Source organism: Lissotriton helveticus, chromosome 12 (genome assembly GCF_964261635.1).
Source record: "Lissotriton helveticus chromosome 12, aLisHel1.1, whole genome shotgun sequence".
Classification (NCBI taxonomy): Eukaryota; Metazoa; Chordata; class Amphibia; order Caudata; family Salamandridae; genus Lissotriton; species Lissotriton helveticus.
Genome location: NC_136073.1, coordinates 171,731,642 through 171,757,295, shown reverse-complemented (window position 1 = coordinate 171,757,295; position 25,654 = coordinate 171,731,642). Strand labels below are relative to the sequence as shown.

Sequence of the window (25,654 nt, the reverse complement as noted above, 5' to 3'; positions counted from 1 at the left end):
CCCAAAGTCTCCCCCTGCTGACACGGTCAAATGCCGCTCTGATATCAATAACGCAGCCATATAGCCGATTGTTGTTGGTTTTGGCTCTTTCCATCATGAGTGCTAGAGCTGTAAGATTTGTTGTGGTCCCTGTCCCTTTTCTGAAGCCCGTCTGATAATTTGGGATTAGGTTGTTGGTGTCGGCCCAGTCCTGGATCTCCTCCAGTATACAAGAAGCGTATAGTTTGGCTTCCACGTCGATTAGAGATATGAGCCGATAGTTCTGCGGTAATCTCCTGTCTCCCTTCTTGAAAATTGGGTGAATAATGTTGCCTGTCCACGAAGGGGGCTGCTGGTTGCTAGTAAAGACTTGTTTAAACAAGGCGGAAAGATGAATTGCCCAAAAGTCAGCGTTATGTTTAAATACTGCGTTGGGGATACCATTGGGCCCTGGCGCGCCTTCGGTTTTAAGATGGTTAATAAACCTTTTGACTCTGTCACAGGAGAATAGGTCCAGCTGAGACCCCAGATGATTGGACCTTCCTATGTCAGGGTAGCTTAATGACTCGTCTGACAGACCTTTCGAGAAGCACAGTGACGATGAAATGTTGTTGGGGCGATGGTGGTTAGCTGGAATACAGGATTCCCTTTTTAAGTAGAGGTTTTTTACGTGGGTTTCCCGGCTTTGTTTGCTGATGCCGGGATCCTGAGATATTGCATCAGCATGGTTTAATTTGTTAATGATGCCCCAGAAGTCCCTCGTGTTTCGCTTTTTACTGGCTGCTAGCAGTTTGAGCCATGTCTCTTCCCTGTGGTTTGACTTGGCTTTCCACACCATTTTAGGATAGTTATTTCTTAATCTCCCAACAAGAAGATGATTTGACGTGGGGCCCTGGGTAATGATCCTTGATGCCTTCCGTTGTGCCCGGGCTATTTTTCTCTTTTCCTCCCTTAGGGTATCGGTAAACCATGGTTCCCGTGGGACTAACGGGCCATGTTGCGGTGCAGGGTGAACCGAGTGTTTAAGAGACAAATTTTCTAACAGATATGTCCAGGATACGACCAAATCTTCATTTTGGTCGTTTTTGTGTTGAGAGAAGAAGCTACTTGCGGATTCGAAGATGGCTTTCGTACCACTGCCCCTCCATCGCAGTTTACGTAAATTAAACTTCTCTGCCTGGTGGGAGAGAACAGTTAACTGGGCAGACTCCGGCACCCCTAAGTTGATACAAAACATTTGTGGAAAGTGGTCACTTTCTGTTCGAGTTATGATTTCATAATCCGTTACAGAGTCAAGCAGGATGTTACTGACAAAAGTAAAGTCGATGGTTGATAATGACTTGCCACTCATGTACGTCGGAGGTGCTGATGCTGTGCCTGGTAATACGGGATTTAGAATTGTTAATCCCTGCAGTGACAGTTGCTTAGGGTCATTAGACGATGGGCAGCTGGAGAGCAGATGGGTTTGCTGCTTAGGGCCATATGGTGATGGGCAGCTGGAGAGTAGAAGGGCATATTGCTTAGGGTCATTAGACGATGGGCGGCTGGAGAGCAGAAGGGTTTGCTGCTTATGGTCATATGGCGATGGGCAGCTGGAGAGTGGAAGGGTATGTTGCTTAGGGTCATATGACGATGGGCAGCTGGAGAGTGTAAGGGTATGTTGCTTATGGTCATATGGCGATGGGCAGCTGGAGAGTGGAAGGGTATGTTACTTAGGGTCATATGATGATGGGCAGCTGGAGAGTGGAACGGTATGTTGCTTAGGGTCTTATGAGGATGGGCAGCTGGAGAGTGGAAGGGTATGTTGCTTAGGGTCATATGACGATGGGCAGCTAAAGAGTGTAAGGGTATTTTGCTTAGGGTCATATGACGATGGGCAGAGGGAGAGTGGAAGGGTATGTTGCTTAGGGCCATATAGCGATCGGCAGCTGGAGAGTGGAAGGGTATGTTGCTTAGGGTCATATGACGATGGGCAGCTGGAGAGTGGAAGCGTATGTTGCTTAGGGTCATATGGCGATGGGCAGCTGGAGAGTGGAAGGGTATGTTGCTTAGGGTCATATGGCGATGGGCAGCTGGAGAGTGGAAGGGTATGTTGCTTAGGGTCACAGCTGTGCCTAGGGCACCTCTTCGTCATGCACCACTGCAAAACCTCTCTGATTTCTAGCGGCTGCACCACCAGATGCCAAGGTACAAGTTTATGTTTTTTTTGTGCCAAAAAACCTATATGGGGAAATTTGATTTTAAATTAGAAGGTATGTTTGACAGACAACAAGCAGCCTGGCTGCTGATGCTTGTCTCGTCTGGTGGGAAACAACGTTTACAACGCAACTTTTACAACGCACTACCATTACAACGAAACTTTTACATCGCAAAAACTATTGCAACGCATACATTTACAACGTATGTTTTTACAACGCAGATACCTTTACAACGCATACCATTACAACGTAAGTATTGGTAAGTATATAATTATATTTAAAATGTTATAGTTTTGGGTTTTTGGGTAAAGGGGTATTTTTAGGGTTCAGGGTCAGTTTTGGGTTTTTGGGTAAAGGGGTATTTTTAGGGTTCAGGGTCAGTTTTGGGTTTTTGGGTAAAGGGGTATTTTTAGGGTTCAGGGTCCGTTTTGGGTTTTTGGGTAAAGGGGTATTTTTAGGGTTCAGGGTCAGTTTTTAGTTTTTGGGTAAAGGGGTATTTTTAGGGTTAAGGGTCAGTTTTTAGTTTTTGGATAAAGGGGTATTTTTAGGGTTAAGGGTCAGTTTTTAGTTTTTGGGTAAAGGGGTATTTTTAGGGTTCAGGGTCAGTTTTGGGTTTTGGGTAAAGGGGCATTTTTAGGGTTCAGGGTCAGTTTTTAGTTTTTGGGTAAAGGGGCATTTTTAGGGTTCAGGGTCAGTTTTTAGTTTTTGGGTAAAGGGTTTTTTTTAGGGTTCAGGGTCAGTTTTGGGTTTTTGGGGTACAGGGGTACAGTGTAAAAATAAAGTAAAATTAAATTTAAATTAAATTAATTTAATGAAATGAAATTAAATTAAATTATATTAATTTTAATTAATTTACATTAAAAAAATTATTATATACTTACCAATACTTACGTTGTAATGGTATGCGTTGTAAAGGTATATGCGTTGTAAAAACTTGCGTTGTAAATGTATGCGTTGTAATAGATTTTGCGTTGTAAAAATTTCGTTGTAATGGTAGTGCGTTGTAAAAGTTGCGTTGTAACGTCATACATCCCGTCTGGTGCTTTCACTAGTGTTTACACTCGTTTCTGACCTTGGAACCAGGAGTCTTGCACTGCTGATTTTCTCTATTATCTGAAATAGGCAAGATTTGTCCACCAAAAGCAGAAAAAAGCAAGAAGCTTCGAGCTGATATGTTAGCTGTGAGTGCATATAGCTCACCAGGTCGAGCATTCCTAGCCTGTGCCCTTAACACACAAGTAGCAAGCTTATCTAAAGCCCGGTTACAATGTTTTACAATACAATTTTGACCATGGGGTATCCAGTCTGAATTTGTCAGTAATCTTTTGTTTTCTATTAGGGGTTTTTATACCGGGCCTATCTCGCTTCATAGTCGTTGCAGAGTGAGTGCTGCCAGGCGGAACGCCAACTCGCAGGATCACACATTTTTTACTGATTTATAAGCTGTTGTGAACAGGTGACTCTTCTCCACTCTTCGGATCTTGTTTACTCTAAGAGAAACTACTTATATGGAGAGATCTTATATTGAATCATTTGTTTGCAGCTGCTTGGGTGTCTAATTTCTGTTGACATTCTGTGCTCAGGCGTCCGATTGACTTGTAGGCACAGAAGAGCTTCTCAGAACACATGAACCATCTCAAGATGATGCAGGCCATAGACTCTGAGGTTTGCAGACTTCCTTGGCAAGAAGCCCTGGGTATAGAATATTATAGTAACTGGGGTGTGATGTCGCAGCCGAAAAGATCCTCTTAGATGTTGAAGACGGTGGAAGACACTTTAGGAGACAATACTAACTTGTGGGATGATGCTCAGTTCAAAGATGCACAGTACCTGAAGGTTTTTCATTTTTAGACATATTGGACAGGGTGTCCAAAGGGAGGTATCCAGCTCAAAAGAAAACCGGTGCACGGTGGTCCAGGCTTGCATGATACCAATTAGTATCTCATGAGTCTGGCTTCTGTCCAGTTTCTGTGAGTGGTTCTCCCTTCCAGAATGCCCCCTTGAAATGTGTTGAGTTTCTGTTGTGTCTACTCCCAGAGTTATCAAAGGTATATTGGGGCTCAGTCCTTACATGTCCCTGGTCCTTCATGTTGAATGTTATAACTAACTTGATATGTGTTTGCTGGATCATGGTTGTGTCTAAGACGAATAACCACTCATGGTACCTGGATGTGTGGAAGAATCCATAGTACAGACCTCACTGCACTTTTCCTATTGTACCTGCTTGAGGAGTGGAATTGTGATGTGGATGGAAAGGCCAGGGCTTTGTTGCTTTGGTTTTTCCCGCTCTCATTGATGAGTGAATATGATCTGGTGGAAATCGGTCTCTCATCTGTGATTTTGGTCTGACATGCTGTGAGAAAAGCAAAGAGGCAAAATCATGTATGTTCCCTTGTGATGCAATTCAGAAGAAGACCATGTGTGCTTACTCTTGCAAATCGGGCCTCACGTCTAGTAGACATCTGAAGCAGATGTTTAATCTAGGTAAAAACAACTCTCCCTCCTTCATGCCAAAGGCTCCTTAATATATCTTCTCTGCTTTTCATTGGTCTCTGAGATGCTGTTCTGTCTCGTCACAGATCTTGCTGGGGGTCTTCTTCAACATGCACTCCTCTGTGCTCATCCACGACGTACCGATCACAGAGAAAGATTTCGAGGAGTAAGTCTAATTTCACATTTTAATTCTTTGTCTGTGAAAGTTGTGCACAAGGTCCTTTACAATACTATTTGTTTATATTGAAGAGCTTTAGGAGCTTATCCAATGCATCCCCATAGTCCTAGCTTTTCATTAGAGTCTTTGGTAGCATCCACATATCTTAAATATTGGCACAAGGGAAAATTATGTTGCTAATTTTGTATTACAACAAATCCAGTGTCAGGCAGCACGCATTGTATTCATAAACAAAAGTGTTTAGCAAAAACACAGTTTTAGCACATGTACAGTCTGTACAAATCTTTGGCACTAGGATGAGTTATGTCTTTTTTCCCGGGAACCTGAGGACCAGAGCACTACTTGGGCTCACGAATTCGCAGAACCTTCTCATAAGGCAGTGGATCCAGGGCAGTCCAGACTTACTCCAGGAGGGTGTTGGGTGGACATATAGAGATAGGTCAATTATGAATGTCAATCAATACATGCATGATCAAGGCAGTACTGAAGCTTTTTACAAATGTTAAGACGTTCAGTCTATTGGAAAGCATTAATTTTTTATTGTGATACATACATAAAATATAGAACCTTGTAGTAAATTACCATTGTATACATTCTCTACTTATGCCTACAACAGGGCATGTGGTAGCAGCATCCGACAGGGAACTCTGCCAAGCTTTAAAGCAATGTAGTCTTAAGCGTGGTGTCTTGTCTGCGTGGAGTAAGTCCAAATGTTTGTTGCTTGGCATTAAAGCAGTTTGAATGAAGCTTGTGTGGCCACTCGTGGACCTACCGTGTGCTTAATTTGTAAAATATGAAGTGCAGGTGCTCAAATTATTTTTAGGAGGCCACACCCACTTCCATAGGCTCCACCCACTTCCACCAGTGGCTCCACCCACTTACTCTAGTTGTGCCGCCCACCTCCTCAACTGGCACTGCTGCCTACTTGGGAGGTAATTTTCTTCTCTGGATTATGGCCTGGGAGGCCCAGGCTACTCACTGCACCCTTTTTTGTTTGCAGATTATTATAACGGTTTACATGAGCACAAATTACGTTACACTAGGACACATTCAATTGCTTGATAGGCATGGGCGGATGACATGATTTGCCCATTATCACGGGATGTTGAGCCGACCCAGAGACTCGAAGCTGGACCTGGATCCCACATTCCAAAGTGGGCAGATGTGATCATTATGTCACAAAACTTCTTCCCTTGACATGGAATCAGCAATGCTCCTTTCTGTACCCTAGCACTACCACAGTGTACATTACAATGCATTCTCCGTTTAGGTCCCAAGCTCTTCCCAGCTTCTGACTGGATGTCCCAGAGCCCTTCTCAGGTGCGCTCGTCCCTCTCCATCATATAAGAAGCGACTGAATCCCCAGGCAGGACAATTCTGCAAATACCACACTGGGCAGTGTTGTTCGGCCATAACAAAGGCACACACCCTATATGACAAATACCATATAATGTATCAGAACTGCACAACAAAAACATTAGCGGATTAAAAATGCCTCTCGGCCACTATTAGACATAGATGGGACACTGGCCCTTTCTAGCATCCAGTTAGAGATGCACTTGTGCAAATACCATGTCACAAACAAAACGTTCCTTAAAGCTTGCCAGGTTTCATTTGGTAAGTTTTTTGTGTGTTTCCTATCATAACATTAATTGATGTTTTTGAGTGCAAATTTTAGGCCAGCCACGCATTGCAATCCGAAGGCCAATCGATGCGAAAATGCAGAGCTAACTTTTTAGGGTCATTAAAGATATGTTTGTTGCATGAGCTTCTGCAAATGTTAAGCTTTTAAACATTTCTGCTGACAGGATTAACATCGAGAAAGATTCTGTACCGCCTGACCTTGTCTGAAAAGTTGAAGTGGTTTCTCAAGGCAGACTCATATTTAGATGGCACATGCAATATTTTAAGAAAACCTGTTTTAAAGTCAGCTAGTAGTGTCAAAGGTCGGAAATGGAGCAGAGGGCACCGTTACCTGTTCAGGTCTAATGTTTAAACTGTGTTAAACAATTAAGTAAATAAAACATATACACAAGCAGCCTTGTAAGGTGGTGAGGACACAGAGAGGAAAATTCAACTAGGAAGGCAGACATGCTCTGCAATAAGAATCGCCCAGGAGTTACTAGCCCATTCCAACACCACACAGATCTTGCATACATTCTGACATTTTCCTAAGCTACCCAAGATGGTCTTCAGCCAATAGGACGGCAGAACGCTTCATGCTCAGACTCTAAAAGGTGATACTAAGGGATCATGTGCAGCAGCCCTCAGTTCCACAGGTACTATGGCAAGCTCAATAGGCATACATGAATATATCCAATGCCCATACAGCAAAGTGCTCAATCATGGTAATGTTGGGACGGCTAATCCGTCCATGTCAACCCCAGTGGTATGCTGCCAGAGAGAATACAGAACTCAAGAGAAGAAGACCGCCACAGAAGGAAAGGGTGCTGGTGCAATGAAGAGGAGGGGTTCCAAGAAAGATGTCAAAGTTTCACACAGTTTAAGGCAAACAGTTGGAAGCTATTAAAATGTAGAAGCTCCCCCGGACACTGGACACCAGTTCTGGTCTCCGGGAAACACAGGTTATGGACATGGGAGAGATGGTCATCTCAAATAACTTAGTGTATCGTCAGCATGCTGGGGAATGGGCGCCAGCAGAAGCAGAGAAAGAGTGTGTCTTTAAAAAATATCATTAAATTAGCATACCTGGAATTGTGCCATCATTTACCTACCTCACAGCTTTTGCGTTTAGAAAAAATATTCTCTGTAGTTATTTTTTTCCCTAAACAGCTCCGATTTAGAAGCCATGAATTTACACTTTTCAGAACAAGATTAGAATAATGTTTTTCAAAACCACCCAGAGAGCAAATCTAATGTACAACGAAGTAGAAAAGTGTTCTGTAAGGTAGCAGTATGAAAAAATATGATGAAATCTATGAGGAATCAGTTTGACGAACCAATCGCTCCTGCTTCATAGTACAGACATGCTCTGCTTCCTGTCACCTCGCCGTGCCCCCCCCCCCCCTCCTGCCCTGAAACCTCAGCACTCACCAGTGGTAGCAGCCCTCAATGGCCTCCAGCGTCAAGCTGATTCTCATACCACAGGCCGCAGGGAAAGGAAGCAGCACCTGGCTTGGGGATGTTCAGCTCTGAGGCCCTCCAGTGCCAGGAAGAGCAGCGGGAGCAATCAGTAACAGAGGGTGCCGCCAATGAGCGATGTGGACATAGCTGCCAAGGTTTCAGATTGGTTATGTGTGACATTTTCAAAATTTCTGTGTAATTATGAGTGACATTCAACGACTATGAGTGACACTCTCTCGCAAGCAAAATCGAAAAATGAAGAAGAGGGAAGCATATAAATATTAGAAATTACACCCAGCTGCCAACTTTTGAGATTGTTTATATGTGGCATTTCCAAAGATTAATTGCATTTGAGCGGCATTGTAGTTCAAAGTGTGTGACACCTTCAGTAACAGTTTCTCATAAATGTGACCAAGGAAATAAGTCCATGTAAAGAGAAATATCAATAACTATCCACTTCTGAGCAGTGAGAAGGTATACAAACGACCTAGAAAGTGCTGCAAATTCCCTGTACTAAAAGGCCAATAACTCATTTTGCATTTGTAATGAGATTTGTACTGTAGTTAATACAGAATTACTCACTATATTGCTGAGGTTTTAAACTGGTTCAAATGGCTGGTTCTTTGGTAATACCTCAGCCACGAATGTGGCTCTTTGGGGGACGGACTGTCCCTCAAGCTAATGGTGCCTGCTGCACCAGCTGTCGTCACTGAACTCGAGTCAAGCCTCCAGAACAGTAAATCCTGGCATGTAGCTTTGATGATTAGGGTCACTCATGACTGGGCCGAGACAGACAGTAATTAAGTGGGGACACTCGCAGGCCCACCCGTGACCCCTCAAAAATACTCACCCACAGCAGTACGACTTCTTAAGAATAGCAGAAGAAACAAGACACTGTTAAACCCGACCCCTAATAGGAGACGCTCCACAGTTGCAAGTGCTTACAAATGCAGAGGGAGGCCTGATACAGGAGGGGATTATTATTAAACAAATAGGCATTTTAATGAAACAATTACAATTTCTACTAACTACGGGGGTATAATCAGGTTAGCACACATGCTGGGGGTCCGTGTGTGGAGACGTGGAGGGGGCGTACTCACCCAGCTCGTCCTGCTCTTTGATGCTCTCTGAGGCTATCTCCACTTTTTTTTAACGCTGAGTCTTCATTGTGCGATTCGATGACGGGGAAAGGGCCCACAGGGCAGAGTACAGTACAGCGTGGTGGGGCCTTGCTGCTCTCAGTGACGAGACACGCGGAGCCCAGGGGCCCCTCAGCCACCCAGAGAAGCACGAGCGCTCTGCCTCAACCCTTTGCTTATTACAGTTGCTCCATGGGCTTGTAAAGGCAGTCCCGTGGCACTGAGGCAGGAGCAGGCTAGAGCCACTGTATTTTTAATATTTTAAAATGTTCCCTCCAGAAAGGAAAATACACGCAGTTTGCCGTTATTCAGGTGAAGTCAGAACAAGGGCAGGAAACGGAAGCGGAGAGGCGGGCGGAATTTAGAGAGTAGGGGGAGGTGCAGATTGGTCCGAAGGCTGAACTTCCCTGGAGGCTGCGTTGCTTCTTTTAGGCAGGAGGGACAGGACGTGATTACAGGCGGAGAGAACGATGTATGTTGCCTTAGGCAGGAGCATGGACAGGCACTGCTCCCTGCCCTGTGTGCTCCCAGCAGTCCCTCCCCAGAGAGGCGGAATGTGCTCATAATAAGGCATACGTCCGTGCAGCATCCCATTCGAAATATTTGACGGCTTTTACTGTGAAGACTCGTGAGAAATACAAGGGGGGGCCAATAGGCCCCCACGCAAGCATGGCGGGCCCGGTCCCTCCCACACCCCGTCCCTTTCGGGGCCGCTTTCCCCGCCCCCTCGCCCCGGAAGTACTGGTGTGCTTCCGGGGCGAGGGGGCGGGGGCTGCGGCGGCGAAAGGGTTAAAAGCCTGGGGAGCGCGGGAAGCGGCCTCTTTGTGCCCGCGCTCCCAGGCTCGCTCCTCGCCCCACCGTGGGGCCGTTTAATTTTCTCTTTTCTTTTGCAGGTTCCTGAGTCGATCTGTGTCGCCGGAGGATTTCGCAATTCGGCGGAGTTTTCGAACTTTTCCAGGATCACGAGCGGAGCTAGTGAAAGGAGCTGGAGAACGTGTCGGGCGGTCGCGGAACCGGGAGAACGGTTGCAACGGAGAGGCGTTGGGACAAAGCGGCTGGACAAAGAGCGAGAGGAGCCCACACGGCGTACAGCGCTTAGCGGTTAGACTGAGCAGCAGGACACGAGGTATTTTTCGGGGCGGGTGGGCTGCGGCAAGAAGGCGGGGCGAACGTGCGGAAAAGCCTGTGCCAAACTGCCCCAAACAGCGGTGGTACCATTAACGGCAGTTGAGTCAAGTTCCCGCCAATAATTAAGGAAGCGGAGCGTATTTAAGTGCTTGGTCTGATTTGCCTGCCTGTTTTTTCGTACAATAAGCGGTGCGAGTATCATTAACAATAAGTGGGTCACTTTACTGCCAGTATTTCGGGAAGGCGGAGCGTCTTCCAGTGATTGCAGTCTGGTCGGTGTTGCATGTTTTTCGTGCCTGTTTCTCGCGTCAACATTAGCATATACCGATAGGGGCAGAACATTTTGAAAGTAAGTGTTTTTCTCTGTCTGTGCAATACGTGTATTACAGTAAAGTTAAGCAGGGACTGCGGGGGCAGGGGGCCTGTTCCTCGCATCAACATTTGCATATACCGATAGGGGGCAGAACGTTCTGAAATTAAGTGTGTTCTCTGTCTGTGCAATACGTGTGATTTTGAAAAAACGCATAATTCGGTTTCTGGGGGTCGGATTACTGCACGATTCATAGCGCTTTCGTTTTGAGGGATACAGTTGTGTATGACATGGGTATAATCCTGCAAGTATATGTTTAAACTTTACCACGTACCATTTGATGCACGTATCAGTGTTCGCTATTAACTTTATCGTGCTGAGGGGGGTTTAGCAGTGCATCTTTAGGCTGTGATAATTTCTATATGCTGACAAGTTTAGTCAAGTTCTTGCAATTTAAGTATTGACGATCAAGCAGTTAAATATCCTGAGAGGGAAGGACCTCCAGGGCAACAAGGGAATTTGCATTACTGCCTGTTAAGGATTGGTGTGTCTATGCGAATTGGTGGGTAAGCAAACTGGAATTTGCTAATATTGTTTTACCGGTACAAGGTTTCTCTAGTTCATGGTCACTAGTTGGAAGGTAACGCTCTTTGTTTTTCAGGACTGCGAGACTAGGTTGTGGTCGCCATACATCAGCACAGGCGCTTTTGATCGGGTCAGGTATTGCAGGTCGTGCACCGCCAACTGGGTCAGGTACGGAGCACGGTGTGCTCATAAATATGTCTCAAAGAAGGGGGCGTGTCAATCCAAATGTGGGTGTAATGTTACAAAAAATGATGCGCAGAATGTCTGCAATGGATAAGAGACTGGGGAAGGTTGATAAAATGGATAAGGCTTTAGCGGACCTGGGGGCCAAAGTAGATGCCCGGGCCGGTCCATCTGGAAGACCCAAGCGGACGATTGTACCGCCCAAACCAAGGGGCGTCTTTGTGACACCACCCAGGCGGGCAAGAAATAAGAGGGTGGGGGGGCAGCCACAGAGTATTACTCCCATCCTACCTCCTGCTGCACCAATTCTGCCACCACAGGTACCCCCTGCTGCCCCACTCCTGCCACCTCAGGTCCCGGTCCCCGTTCCAGCCCCGGTGCCCCAGTTGCCAGTGGCAGTACCAAATGTGCCAGTAATACCGGCAGCGGCACCAGTGCCACCCGTCGCGCCACCACAGGCTCCGGTGCCCCTAGGTGCGGGCCCTACTACCATTCCCGCGCCAGGGCCAGTGCCAATAGACCTGGCAGCTCAGGTGGCGGCTATTCTCCCTTGGTTAGGGGGGGTGCGTTGCCGGTCAATACTGCCCTGACAACGGAGCAACAAACATTGCTGACTCAGATATTGTTGGCTAGTGGTAGGGGCGCAACGCCGCCTGCACCGGTTTCTCCCCAAACAGGTACAGCGAATGATGGAGGCAGTGCCAAGACCGCGGAGGCAACGTTACCCAACGACAATGGGAATGGTAAGGAGACTGCCCTTCCTTTGCTGGGCGAAGGAACATTGCCCTCTAGGGGTGAGTGCTTAGCACAGCATGTGTCACAGAGTGTAAAGGAAATGATATGGGCTGACAAGTATGTGAACATGTTTTCATTGCTGATAGATAACAGGGAATGGGAATATGCAAAATCACAGAAGGAAATGTTGTTGCCCAGTGAATGGAGAGCGAAGTTGTACAAGTTTAGGGTAGAAGAAAACCTCATCAACTGGCTGAGGGCTTTTGCAGTGTTCGGCGCAGTAATGGGCGAACGTTTTAAGGGAATGCAACCAGCCATGAACTGCTATCAAAGTAGGATAACAATGTTTCATGAGAATCATGCAGGGGATGTATGGAAGGAATATGATGTCGCTTTCAGGAAGTCCAAAGAATTTGATAAAACTTTATCATGGGACAAGGTGGATTCTATCTCATGGCACAATCAATTCGAGAAGGGTCAGGGGGCAAGCACAAGCACAAATGCGGGTAGAGGTTATTTCCCCAGGCCGCAGCAGCCGTTTCAACAGCCCTTTCGATCAGCACCGGGAGGGGAGACGGCCCAAAAGCAGAGAGCAAATGGAGGGGCGAAGGGGGTATGTTGGGACTTCAATAGGCGGACATGCAACAGGGCACCAGGTACCTGTAAGTTCAGGCACGCATGCAGCGTATGTGGCCACCCTTCCCACCCCGAAACAACATGCCGAAATAAAAATAGTGGTGCAGGAAACAGGGGTAGGAGGAAACCTGAATAGTAAGATCCACCCTCTAATAGCACATTCACCCATTCAGTTGTCAGCGTTGATCCCCTGGTTGAACAGATACCCTAATCACACGTCTGCTAGGTTATTACAAGAGGGTTTCACACATGGTTTTCGAATTCCTGCTGGGGGGTATGTAGGGAGACCACAGTGTAGGAATCAGCTATCAGTCCTTGCCAATCCAACCGTGGTGTCAACAAAAATAGCTAAAGAAGTGCGTTTGGGGAGGGTAGCGGGACCATTTCACGTCATTCCCACGCAGAATTTTGTGTGCTCTCCTCTGGGGGTGGTGCCTAAGAAAGAACAAGGGGAATTTAGGCTCATCCACAACTTGTCCGCGCCGAGGGGGACATCATTGAATGATGCTATTGATGATACAATTTGCTCTGTGAAGTATGCGTCCTTCGATCAGGCAGCGGGCATGCTGAGGAGTCTGGGCGCGGGAACACTGATGGCTAAGTCAGACATTGAGTCAGCCTTTAGACTACTCCCGGTTCACCCAGAGGACCAGCACCTGCTGGGTTTCTCATTTAAGGGGAAGTACTACATGGATAAGTGTATGCCCATGGGTTGCTCAATTTCATGTGCTTATTTTGAACAGTTTAGCTCCTTTTTGGAATGGGCATTACGACAACATACGGGTCACCAATGGGTGATGCACTACCTGGATGACTTTCTTTTTCTGGGCCCGGCGGGTTCACGGGAGTGTGCGTCAGCATTGCAGGAATTTTGCGTGCTCATGCGCTCTTTCAGGGTCCCGTTGGCGCAGGGGAAGACAGTTGGACCAGTGACATGCCTGGAATTTTTAGGCATTGAACTGGATTCTGTTGAGGGTTGTTTTAGATTACCAGCAGAAAAGATCCAAAAATTCAAACAGACTCTAGGACTGTGCTTACAAGCGAAGAAGGTGAATTTAGGGCTGTTGCAGCAGACAGTGGGACAGTTGAATTTTGCGTTGAGAGTAATTCCTATGGCTCGCCCATTTTCACGCTCAATTGCACAGGCCATGAGGGGTCTTCGTGAAAAACATCACCGGACACGGCTGTCTGCTGAGGTGCGCCAGGACATGCGGATATGGATGGCATTCTTGGCGGATTTCAATGGAAGAGTGCTGTGGGGTGCACCCACGGTGTCTTCGGAGGACATTGGTTTATGGACCGATGCGGCGGGCAGTGTTGGGTTTGGTGCCATCCTTGGCAAGAAATGGGTGGCGCAGAAGTGGCCCGCCTGGTGGGAGGAGAGCGGGCTGACGGTGAACATTGGTTTCCTCGAGCTCTTCCCAATCTGGGTGGCACTGAAAGTCTGGCCCGAGGAGCTGGCCAACAGATCGGTAATATTCTGGTCAGACAATATGTCAGTGGTTGAATGCATCAACCAACAAGCTGCAAGGTGTCCACTCATTTTACGCTTGATCAAAGAGATAGTGCTGTGTTGCATGACGAGGAATGTACTTTTCAGAGCAAAACATGTCCCAGGGGTGTTAAACAATGCAGCTGATGCCCTTTCTCGCTTTAAGATGCAGGTGTTCAGGGATCACTTGCCGGAGGCAGAGACAGCGCCAGCTCAATTCCCGGCGATTCTTTGGCAAATTGGTGCCCCCAACTACATGACCTCGTGGCAGCCGGCCTAGCACCCAAGACAAGGACGGCATACGAAGGGGCGTTCAGGTCTTACTGTCACTTTCTGGGACAGGGCTGGGAGAGTACTTGGACTATGGAGGCTAGCTTCAATGGGTATTTAGGCAGCCTACACAAGGAAGGGCGCACGGTGGCAACAGCCAACAGGCACAAGGCCGCTATCTCCTTTTTTGCACGGGCACGAGGGGGCAGGGACCCTACGCACAGCTTCCAGGCCCAGAGGGCATTAAAAGGATGGCGGCGCATGCAGCCCCCCTCCATAGATTCTAGGAAACCCATAGGTTTTGAACGTCTATCAGCTGTTCTCCTCGCGCTGCCGGACACATGTAGCTCTGCATCTGAGGTGGGCCTATTTAAAGCTGCTTTCTCTTTAGCCTTCTATGGGGCATTCAGGGTAGGTGAACTTGTGGCGGCCAACAAAGGTGATAAGATAGGTGGCCTTCAGCTGCGGGATATCAGCATAAGGGGCGACACTATGTGGATCAGCATCAGGAAATCTAAAACTGATCAGGACGCTAGGGGCCAAAGTTTGGCGTTACATCGGGCAAGGACCAATCCCTGCTGCCCGGTGACACATGTGGAGGAACTGATAAGACAGCGGGCACAGGAGCGTGTGGGGTCACTGCTAATGCATGGGGATGGGACTCCTCTTACCAGGTTTCAGTTCCAGAGGGTACTAGCCATGAGCATGGCAAAAGCTGGTTATAACCACAAAGAGTTTGGGACACACTCCTTCCGGATAGGGGCAGCCACAGAAGCAACAGCTAGGGGTTTGACCACAAATAGTGTGCAAAGAATTGGGAGATGGTCCTCAAGCGCTTATAAACGCTACGTGCGGTTGCACATGTTGTGAGAGCTGCCGCCAGGTGGAGTATTGCTAATACCTGCTGTTTTTCTGGTTATTTACAGTTTCACGGGCCTGTGACGCAGGACGGAAACTACCCATGGAGCATCAAGGCAACTTTACTACAGCATGGAGGAACCAGGAGGACAGACAGAAGACCGTAGTCATTTGGGTAGTGGGGCATTCATATGTCAAACGTGCTAACAAAATTTTTCTTGCAGGTTCAGGCAAACAAAGGGTGGAAGGTAGGGGGTGCAGGGTCTCCTTCCATGGCAGGGGGGGCTCCGCCTCAATCAGTTCAGGGACTATATGTCGGACTTACTAGCGCGACATACTACACCACCCTCGGCGGTAATACTTCATTTAGGGGGGAATGATCTGGCAGGTCTGGGCAGAAGGGTCCTCCTTGAAGAAATTATATCTGCAGCGGGTTGGCTAGCAAAGCGGTTACCAGGTAGTGTTGTAGTATGGTCACAACTGATACCAAGGATGCAATGGAGGGGGGGAAACTCAGTCAGCGCGTTGAACAGCTCGTTATAGAGGGTCAACAACAAGCTGGACAGGTTATTTAGGACTCCGGTCTTACAGACCATCCCTCACGGTTGCATTTGGGGGGAACAATTCTACCTGCGGGACGGGGTTCACTTAACAGAGGAGGGGAATGCCCTTTTTATAAGAAACATCCTGGCATGGGTGGAAGTTTTTGCAGGAAGAGAATGACCTTTCTAGAAGGGGGGTGTTCTGGGGGGGGCCAGATAGTCGGTTAACTACCTGGCCTGTGGCGGTAAGGTCATTAATCGGTGAGCAGCATTTTAAGGTCCTTACGGGGGGGGCGGACCCATTCACGAAAGGGGCCGCCCGCGGGAGGGGCCATTTGGTCTCTCTCAGAACTTCAGGGGCAGGATATGATCTCCATTAATTTAAAGGGTGCGGGGGAGGGAGTCTACGCTTTCCTCAGGCTGGTAGCCACCCCTCACAACACTATGACGTCACTAAGGTGCGCGAGTGTCTGGGCCCTCCTGTTATGGTTAAATGGAGTTCGGGGAGCGCACGTGGGTGTAACGTGCCCTGGGTTGCGCATGCGCATCTTCAACGTGAGAGCGCAGCTGTAAAAGGATCTGACACCGGTTGGCGACCTTGCCGTAGGACTTTATTAAAGGTATTAAAAGTATTAAAAATATTAGAATGCAGTTTAATTTTCAGGATGATTAGATTACGGTAGGAGACACGCTGTATTAGCTATTTGTTAAGGTTAGCCCATCATACCATGTCGAAACGGATGTCAATCTAATATTCTGAAAAGTGTGCATTTTAATAATTGTCAGAAATGTTTATTTGATTAAAATTTTTGATTTGTTTTTATATTTTAATAAATACGGCCAGGGGGGGGGCCCCGTACCCCCCCTTGACTTCCAAAGACCCCCATGTGTTGACTGGTTGAATTGGGTAATTCAGTCGGTGTTCAAGGGGGGAGGTGGCCGGCAGTCCAAGACCATGATACAAGGGGGGGCCAATAGGCCCCCACGCAAGCATGGCGGGGCCCGGTCCCTCCCACACCCCGTCCCTTTCGGGGCCGCTTTCCCCGCCCCCTCGCCCCGGAAGTACTGGTGTGCTTCCGGGGCGAGGGGGCGGGGGCTGCGGCGGCGAAAGGGTTAAAAGTCTGGGGAGCGCGGGAAGCGGCCTCTTTGTGCCCGCGCTCCCAGGCTCGCTCCTCGCCCCACCGTGGGGCCGTTTAATTTTCCCCACCCTCCATCCCTTTTTAGCAGACCTTGGGGCTTGGCAAATGGTGAGTATCAGGTTTGTCAATGTGCCGGAACATAGATTTAAGGGGGGCTTGATCCAGTAGGCCTTGAATTTCCTGTTTACTGGAAGGAAGAACAGAATTTAAACTTTTGGTGCAGTGTCGTGATATTTAACTAATTCTTTCCTTAGGCCCTTTTTCCCGCTTACAGGAGTAACTATATATGTAGATGTTTGTGCTTTGCTGTGTGTTAACAATTTTATCCTTAGGCCTTTTTTCCTTTTAGAATAGCAATGTCGTATTTATTATGTGTGTCTGGCGGTAAGGTCATTAATCGGTGAGCAGCATTTTAAGGTCCTTACGGGGGGGGCGGACCCATTCACGAAAGGGGCCGCCCGCGGGAGGGGCCATTTGGTCTCTCTCAGAACTTCAGGGGCAGGATATGATCTCCATTAATTTAAAGGGTGCGGGGGAGGGAGTCTACGCTTTCCTCAGGCTGGTAGCCACCCCTCACAACACTATGACGTCACTAAGGTGCGCGAGTGTCTGGGCCCTCCTGTTATGGTTAAATGGAGTTCGGGGAGCGCACGTGGGTGTAACGTGCCCTGGGTTGCGCATGCGCATCTTCAACGTGAGAGCGCAGCTGTAAAAGGATCTGACACCGGTTGGCGACCTTGCCGTAGGACTTTATTAAAGGTATTAAAAGTATTAAAAATATTAGAATGCAGTTTAATTTTCAGGATGATTAGATTACGGTAGGAGACACGCTGTATTAGCTATTTGTTAAGGTTAGCCCATCATACCATGTCGAAACGGATGTCAATCTAATATTCTGAAAAGTGTGCATTTTAATAATTGTCAGAAATGTTTATTTGATTAAAATTTTTGATTTGTTTTTATATTTTAATAAATACGGCCAGGGGGGGGGCCCCGTACCCCCCCTTGACTTCCAAAGACCCCCATGTGTTGACTGGTTGAATTGGGTAATTCAGTCGGTGTTCAAGGGGGGAGGTGGCCGGCAGTCCAAGACCATGCGTAAATGAGTCAATATTGAGGGTAGACCCGGCCCTGAGAAATAAGTGCCGGTGCTAAGCACCGGAAAGCACCGGCACAAATTAAGCAGATGCAGCCGGAGTAAGTAGGACCTCAGCTGGATTGCTTGTGTCTCTACTTGTTGGGGACTTTAGCGGCCTCTGTCTGCCACCACAAGAGACAACACAGGTCTGATGGGCACAAGGGATTGAACATGCACTTTTAAAGATGACATTGCAACTTTCAGGGGGGAGGGGCCAGATTAGTAGCACTGCTAGAGAGTACAGGCATGCAAACTCGAGGTGAAGTGATCACACGGAAGGAAGTAAATCAATGCAAATTCAAAGTACAGAGGGGCATATTTACAAGCCCCTTGCACCACTTTTGCATCACTTTTCCCATGTTAAAAGTGATGTAAAAGCAGCGCTAGGGGCTTGTAAATCTGCCCCAGACTGTTCAACCTCTGGGCTTCTAGGGGGCATCTCTCCGCACCAGAGGACTTGGGTTACCAGCGATGGCGTCTCCTCCAGGGAGATGTGGAAGGATTCATGAGAGCTCACCTCTCAGCCGTATCAATGTTTTTAGGAGGCGGAGTAGGCCCCTATCACCACTGATGAAGAGTTGAGGGCAGCCTGTAGAATCAGGCGGGTTTTGTATGCGGGCTTGAGTACGACAGACTTTGCAGTTGAGATCATGAATTGACAGTATTTTCACCGTGAGACCAGTGCAGGGATTAAAGTAGATCTCACCTCAGACTCATATCCTGTCCTTAATGTTTCCCAGTGCTCTTCTGCCTGCACTCCCTGTTTCACTTGCTAATCCAGTAGCACTCCCCGCCCGCGTCCATCCATAAAGCTTAAGGTGTAGCATACATGCCTTCAGACGAGAATAGATAGACCAAAAGGGAAAATTTAGTTTGGTACTAATTAAAAAGTAAACCTGTTTGTTATTTCTCCAAAGCAAAGGAAAAAGAGGAAACCACCGTATTTCAACAGAATGGCTATGCACTAATGTATATATCAAAACATATTTCTTTTGAAAGGGCGTGGCTTGAACGGCGATGTGAGCAGACGTGCTCTTGCGGAGCTCCCGCCGCCGTTGGCCTCTTCATAAGCAATCAAGGCGGATTTAGGGGTACCCAGGCCCCCCCGCGACACCCCTGTGTGCTGGCCGGTTGTGGTCGAGTTTTCAAGGGCAGCGGCTGCAAGGAAGTGCCCGGAGAGACCCGTGGTACGAGCGGACGGCTTGGCGCGAACGGAGCCTGCCTTTCCGCCATCTTGGGCCACTGCGGAGGTGACTTGCTGCCGGCTCCGGAGGGACGCTGAGTGTGCCAACGGACACCTGCCGACCCCTTCTCTGCCCCTACAGCGAGGTGAGGTTGCCGGACTCCATATCTGCGGACTCGCGGGAGGGAGGAACACTCTGGCTGCACCCTCCGGACGCTCTGACCGCCTGGCGCGATCGGCGCCCATCTTCTTGAAGCATCGGGGCGGAGGCGCAAGACTTACTATTCGGACCCGGACCTGCTTCTGGGAGATCCCGTTCCCCGCCGCGCTCCGGAGTGGAGGGGCTGAGCTGCGGCTGGGGTCCGGACGGTGCTCCAGCACAGGCGGTGCCCCCGGGGCACATCTCGGAGCGGACGGCGCCCGCCATCTTCCCAGCCCGCGCAGTGGTGCACCGGATGTGCAGCGGTACGGCTGATTTGCACGACGGGGAGCGGCGACGGTGGGCTGCTGCTCTTGGTGCCGTCCGGGGACAGTCTTTCCCTCTACAACCTCTGCTGGCGCTCGAGAGGACAGGACCTCGGCGAACTCCCCTCGCCATCACAGGCGAGGGACAGGAAGAGGCGGTGCGCGGGGCCCTGGCAGTGTGGGGTGCCTGATACTCTGCTGGAGTGGTGTGCTGGGGGCGAGGACTACCCCCCCAATGTTGACCCCGGACTAAGGGGCTGGAGCGGAGGGCTCGCCCTACGCCCGTGTGCTCGGCCACAAGATGCTGTTGCCCGGTGGGTCCCGACCTGCCCGGTTTCCTGCGGAGGGTGCGCTGGGGCCCGCTGTTGCAGGAGTCGAGTGAGCGGAGCCTTGGGCCCTCAGGTACCCGGGGTGTGGGCTGACTCTCGGGGCTCCACGCCTGTGTTCCTCCCCTCCCCTCCTGGCCTTGCTCTCACGAGCTACTTTGGGCGGGAGCCCCAAACCACAGCGGCGTTCAGCGGCCTGCAACGATCTCCCTTGGCCAAGGCAGACGATGACGCGCACGAATAGGGGCGCTAGGGCAGATCCGACGACGGCCCCCAAAGATAACCCTGTGACAGCCATGTGGGGCAAGGCGGGGCGCCGGCGGCCGGAGAGGGCCCATCCAGAGGGACGGCGGACTCCCCACCGGTCACAGAGGCGTTCATGGCCGCCTTTATGTCTGACCTCAGGCAGAGATCGGCTCCCTGAGAACTGAGGTACACTCATGCGTTACAGAGCTCAAGCGAGAGGTCACGGAGCTGGGAGATCGCGTGGATAGCTTGGAAAGGACTATGGACACGCTTACGGAGGACCAGGAACATTTGTGGCAGCGCTTGACGGCCCTTGAGGAGGAGAACATCGAGCTCCAGATCAAGCAGGAAGACTTGGAGAAACGGGGCAGGCGCAACAACCTCCATATTCGCGGCGTGCCACTCGGCGAAGAAGGGAAGGACGTGATGGACTACGTGGCGCAGCTCCTCCACGAGGTGCGGGGTGATGAGGACGTATCGCCCCCCACTCTTGACCGGGCACACCGGGTGGCGGCCCCTGCGGGGAGGTCGGGCCTCCTACCAGACATTCTCACGAGGGTGCATTTCTTTGTAGAGAAAGAAGAGATCTGGAAGTGCACCAGGGACAAGCCGGATCTGCAATACAAGGGCCATAAGATCCAAATTTCCCAGGACTTGGCGCCCAATACCCTGAAGCGGCGACGTGCCTTCCGCCCGGTGACGGAGAAGCTGCGGAGCATGAACATCCCGTACCAATGGGGCCATCCCTTCGCGGTTATTTTCCAGTGGGAGGGGAGACGCAAAGCTTTAAGATCATACAATGAGGCGGCGCGGCTCCTCAATATCTCGGGCTCTCCCCCGGAGAGTCCTTCTAGGCACCCATCCCGCAAGAGAACGCCGACTGGGCCGGATTGGACCACGGTGCCGCGGAGGCGACGCGCACCACCTGCTGACGCGCCCACGAACAGCCAAGCTCGGCAAGATGTCATAGCCCACATTAGAGCTCTGGAGGAGGCAGAAACCGACCCTGAGGAGCGCTCTCCTAAGGAGCGTCCCCCTACGCCGTGAGGATGGCGCCACACTTACTGCACTCCTCTTGAGGTACTGCTGTCACGCGCTCCCCCAGCGAACGGGGGGTTGTCGGACGAGGGGGTGGGTCGGGTGGGCCCCTGATCCCTCGGTGCTGGGCCTGGTTGGGCGGGGGCTCCATACTTCCCAGTGCTTTCTGCCAGCCATGTCCCTCTGGAACTGCCCCCTGGGGAGTGACATCCCGAAGGACATTCGAACCCGAGGGTGTAGGATGCCCTATTCTGGGGACAGTGAACTCTGGCCCTGTTGGCCGCAACTTTACGGTTCATACCTCCAGCCTCATCGGCTGATGAATGTTTGGTTTTTGTACTTGACTATCTCTCTCCTCCTCTTTCTCTCTTTTCTTCCTTCTCTTATCTTCTATGTGGGACCTGGGAGGGTGGGTGTAGTGGCGGATGGGGTCGGGGAGGGTGGGACCCTTGTCTGGGGAGTATGGATGGTGTGTGACTTGCTGAGAATGGCTCTGATTGCGTATCCTAGGGCTCCCTGCCATGGCGAGTACTGTGAATAGACCCCTTAAGATCTTATCCCTCAATGTTAAGGGCCTTAATTCGCCCAATAAGCGCAAGCAGATATGGCATTACCTTTTGCGGCATGACCCAGATATCGTTTTCATGCAAGAGACCCACCTCCTTCAGGCGGATACTGGGCGCATGGCACATCTTAGATACCCTCTCCAATACTGGGCAGTGGCGAACACGAAAACGGCAGGGGTGGCAATTTTGTGCAAAGCTAGCATCAGGCGAGGTACCGATAGGCTCTTCCGAAGTGGTGATGGCCGTTTCCTCAAGGTGACTGTTGAGGTGGGACTTCGCCGTCTTACGCTATGCAATGTGTATGCCCCTAATCAGGCACAGGATCGTTTCCTCCGAGACCTTTTGCGCGACCAGGTACTTCGGGGTGGGCCCTCTATTGTCCTCGGGGGGGATTTTAATTTGGTGTGGTGTCCGAAGATAGACCGGAGTGAGGGCTCCTTTCATGGGGCGGTGGCGATGTCTCTGGCGCTTCGCAAGCAGATCGGCGACCTGGGCTTATTTGACGCATGGCGATACTTCTTCCCAGATAAGAGAGAGTACTCTTATTATTCGAGTGCCCACCGCTCTTACTCTCGCATTGATCATGTCTTCCTGTCCCATGATCTACTTCATGACGTGGTGGATGCTGGGATGTCGGACATATCCATCTCGGACCATGCTCATGTAGAGTTGCTTCTCAGGGACCCGCGGGACGGTCCCCCCAGAGAACGGAAATGGCATTTACCCCCGCACCTCCTTAGAGATGCAGCATCTGTTGAGGACATTCGCGCAGCCATTACCTCCTATTTCGAGTTCAACGACCTACCAGAGACGCCTTTTCCGGTGGTCTGGGACGCCTTTAAGGCCACGATACGGGGCCACATTACGTCCCTCGCGATTGCGAGGGCACGAGAGAGGAGGGTGGTGGAGGACGACTTGGTAAGGGACTTGAAAGAGGCGGAGACGCAGGATCAGGAGGGATCCACTTTGAGGACGCGGCGACGCCTGGCACATATTCGGGGCCAGCTGTGACTGCTGCGTGCGAACAGGGCTGAGGGCTCCCTTTTGGCTCTGAAGCAATTGCACTTTGATGGAGGGGATAAGGTGGGGAAACTATTGGCGAGACGGCTGAAGGTCAAAGCGGCCAGATCCCACATAGCGAACGTGATGCTCCCCGATGGGTCCCGAGCGACGGCGGCATGGGACAAGCTGGGAGCGTTTCGGGACTATTACGCCTCACTCTACACGGCGGACCCACCGGCCCCCGCCGCGTCGGAGGCAGTGTTGGAACACTATAGCGGGACGCGGCTGCACCCCCTTACGGCTGACTGTTTGGAGGAGCCGTTAACGCTGGATGAGGTGACCTCGGCTATTAAAGAACTAAATTTTGGAAAGACACCAGGCCCTGATGGCTTGCCGCTCTCCTTCTATCGCCTATTCCAATCTCAGCTGAGTCCATACCTCCTCCGACTCTTTGCCTCTTTCGATGGCGGTCAGGGCCCCTCCCCGGACATGGGGATGGCGGAAATAGCTTTAATTCCGAAGCCTGGGAAAGACCCTGCGCTCTGCTCGTCGTATCGCCCGATTGCGCTGCTCAATACCGACTTTAAAATATACACCAAGGTGCTGGCCAAGCGATTGGATCCCCACATGCCTGACCTCGTGAACCCGGATCAGGTGGGCTTCATTCATGGAAAAACACAATCTATGGCAGGGCTAGAGGGATGTTTATAGACCAAGCCTAAGTATTATCCCCCGTAGGAATCAACAGACCACGTACAGAGAAACCACCACTGGATCGTCTTACCTTAGTGAGCACTTTCAACACTAAATCGAACCATGTTCAAAAAGTGATTAAAAAGCACTGGAGAATCTTGAACAGTGGTAAAGAAAAGATTCCCTTCCCACTTTTTGCCTTCAAACGCTCAACTAACCTGAGGGACCGTTTGGTACACACACGACCTAAAGCCACACCCAGGAGAGAGCTAGGCACACTATGGGATCTCCCGCCGGTGGTAGGGCACCATCCCTGCGGGGGTTGTTCCATTTGCCCTTTAACAACCAAAATCACGAGCGTGGACATTGGTACAGATAAGCCTTGGGAGCTGCGGCAGTTTACAAACTGCAACAGCACCAACTTGATCTACCTCATCACTTGCACGTGCAATGAAAGATACGTGGGCATGACCACGAGAAAGGTGCGTGTGAGGATGCAGGAACACAAGAGTACTTTCCGCTGTAAGAAAGATATCTCTAAACTTACCAAGCACTTTATCACATGTAATCATGCCGAGACAGACTTTAAATGGCATGTTCTTGAGAAACCACACATTCCACCACATGTGAGTGATGTGTCTAGATATCTTTTCATTCGGGAACAAAAATGGGTGTTCAAATTGGGGACAGACAGACAAGGGCTGAACGATGATATTCCGTGGTTCGCCTTGTCTTGAGCTCCCGAAAACTCTATCCATGTATGAATATAGGGTTATGCGTGGGACATACCCTTGACCGAGCACATCAGGATTTGTTTTTGGACATAACATGATTCTTCCTTTGAGTGTAACACACTAGTTGGCCATCTTTAGCCCACTACTTTTTGATTGTCTTAAGAGCACTTGGCCTGTGGTTTGATGCTCTTTACTAGGTATATCTATTTCCAGCGTTGCCCGCATGGCAGGGTAGTTTGGCGGCTTATTCAGCATTTTCAGGCATATTTGACGGCGAGCCCTGTTTCCAAGGGAGTTGTTTATAGCGAACGAACCTTTAAAGGATAGGGGTCCGCTAGTTGACGAATACTCCCTGTCCAATCCCGGTATAAATTACATGCTGATTTGAGCAACCTCTCTGGAGCATGGTTGTGGGCTTATATACGCGTCATTACTAATGTTTGACCCAGCAGTGCACCATCTGACAGCCAGTGCGCTTTGCCACGATTATTTGGCAACTTGTCATTTCGTTACATTAAACTGCATATGAGACGCTGGTTGGGAGTAATTGCGTCCTGCTGTGGATTTTCTACCAATGCGTGAGTGTGTTTTATCAATAAACTTATAAAACTACAATCACGAACGACATGACGTCATCCTGTAGTTCTATACCGCCAATGCCAGAGCGCGTGAGAGGGCACCTCCAAATACGGCCGATTTGCAAGTCCTTACACGTCTAGTGGGTAGTACTTTGATCAGGCATATGTGTTATCAGTGCGGGTCGTGGCATGACGCGTTCTGTGAGATACTGCGCCTTGCCACGGACTACCAGTAATGCGGAAGTATACTTCTTTGTAAGAACTACAATTACGAATGACGTGACGTCATTCTGTAGTTCTAGACCGGCAATGCTCGCGAGAGTACGCGCGCGTCGCTGTGAATGCCTGTGGGACAGGGCACTGCCAAGGACAGGTATATTGTCAGCTCCTGAGACCATCAGCGGGCTTTATTAAGTAGGTAAGCGGCATATGGATACTAATGATAGATTTGCAAAGTGATCTTTGGAGAGGCGGCGATCGGGCCAGCCCCTCCCATACCGGTATCAATTGGCTGTGTGTTGCTCAGCCTAACAGTTAAGTAGCCAGAGCTCACTGTTGACTGCGCCTCCCCCTGACTCAGTCACGGCCTGAGATACCGACGGACAGGTATGATTACCTGTGTTGCTAGCCTGATATTAGGTGTTTGCCATTGTGCTAGCCAGATGTTGTATATAAGAAGTCTTGAAAACCATGTTTAGTTTAGCCTGTAGTTGTCAGGGGGGTGGATAGAGGGTGG

At 49.7% G+C, this 25,654-nt stretch overlaps 1 protein-coding gene across 2 annotated transcripts in view; it reads left to right on the top strand.

The window, feature by feature from the left end:
• Positions 1–25,654, top strand: part of RNASEK (ribonuclease K) — a 71,298-nt gene that overhangs the window by 36,866 nt on the left and 8,778 nt on the right. For both annotated transcript variants that reach the window (XM_078671098.1, XM_078671097.1), the window contains one exon: positions 4,757–4,836. In XM_078671098.1, the coding sequence (XP_078527224.1) occupies positions 4,757–4,836 (80 nt within the window). The remainder of the gene's footprint in view (positions 1–4,756; positions 4,837–25,654) is intronic.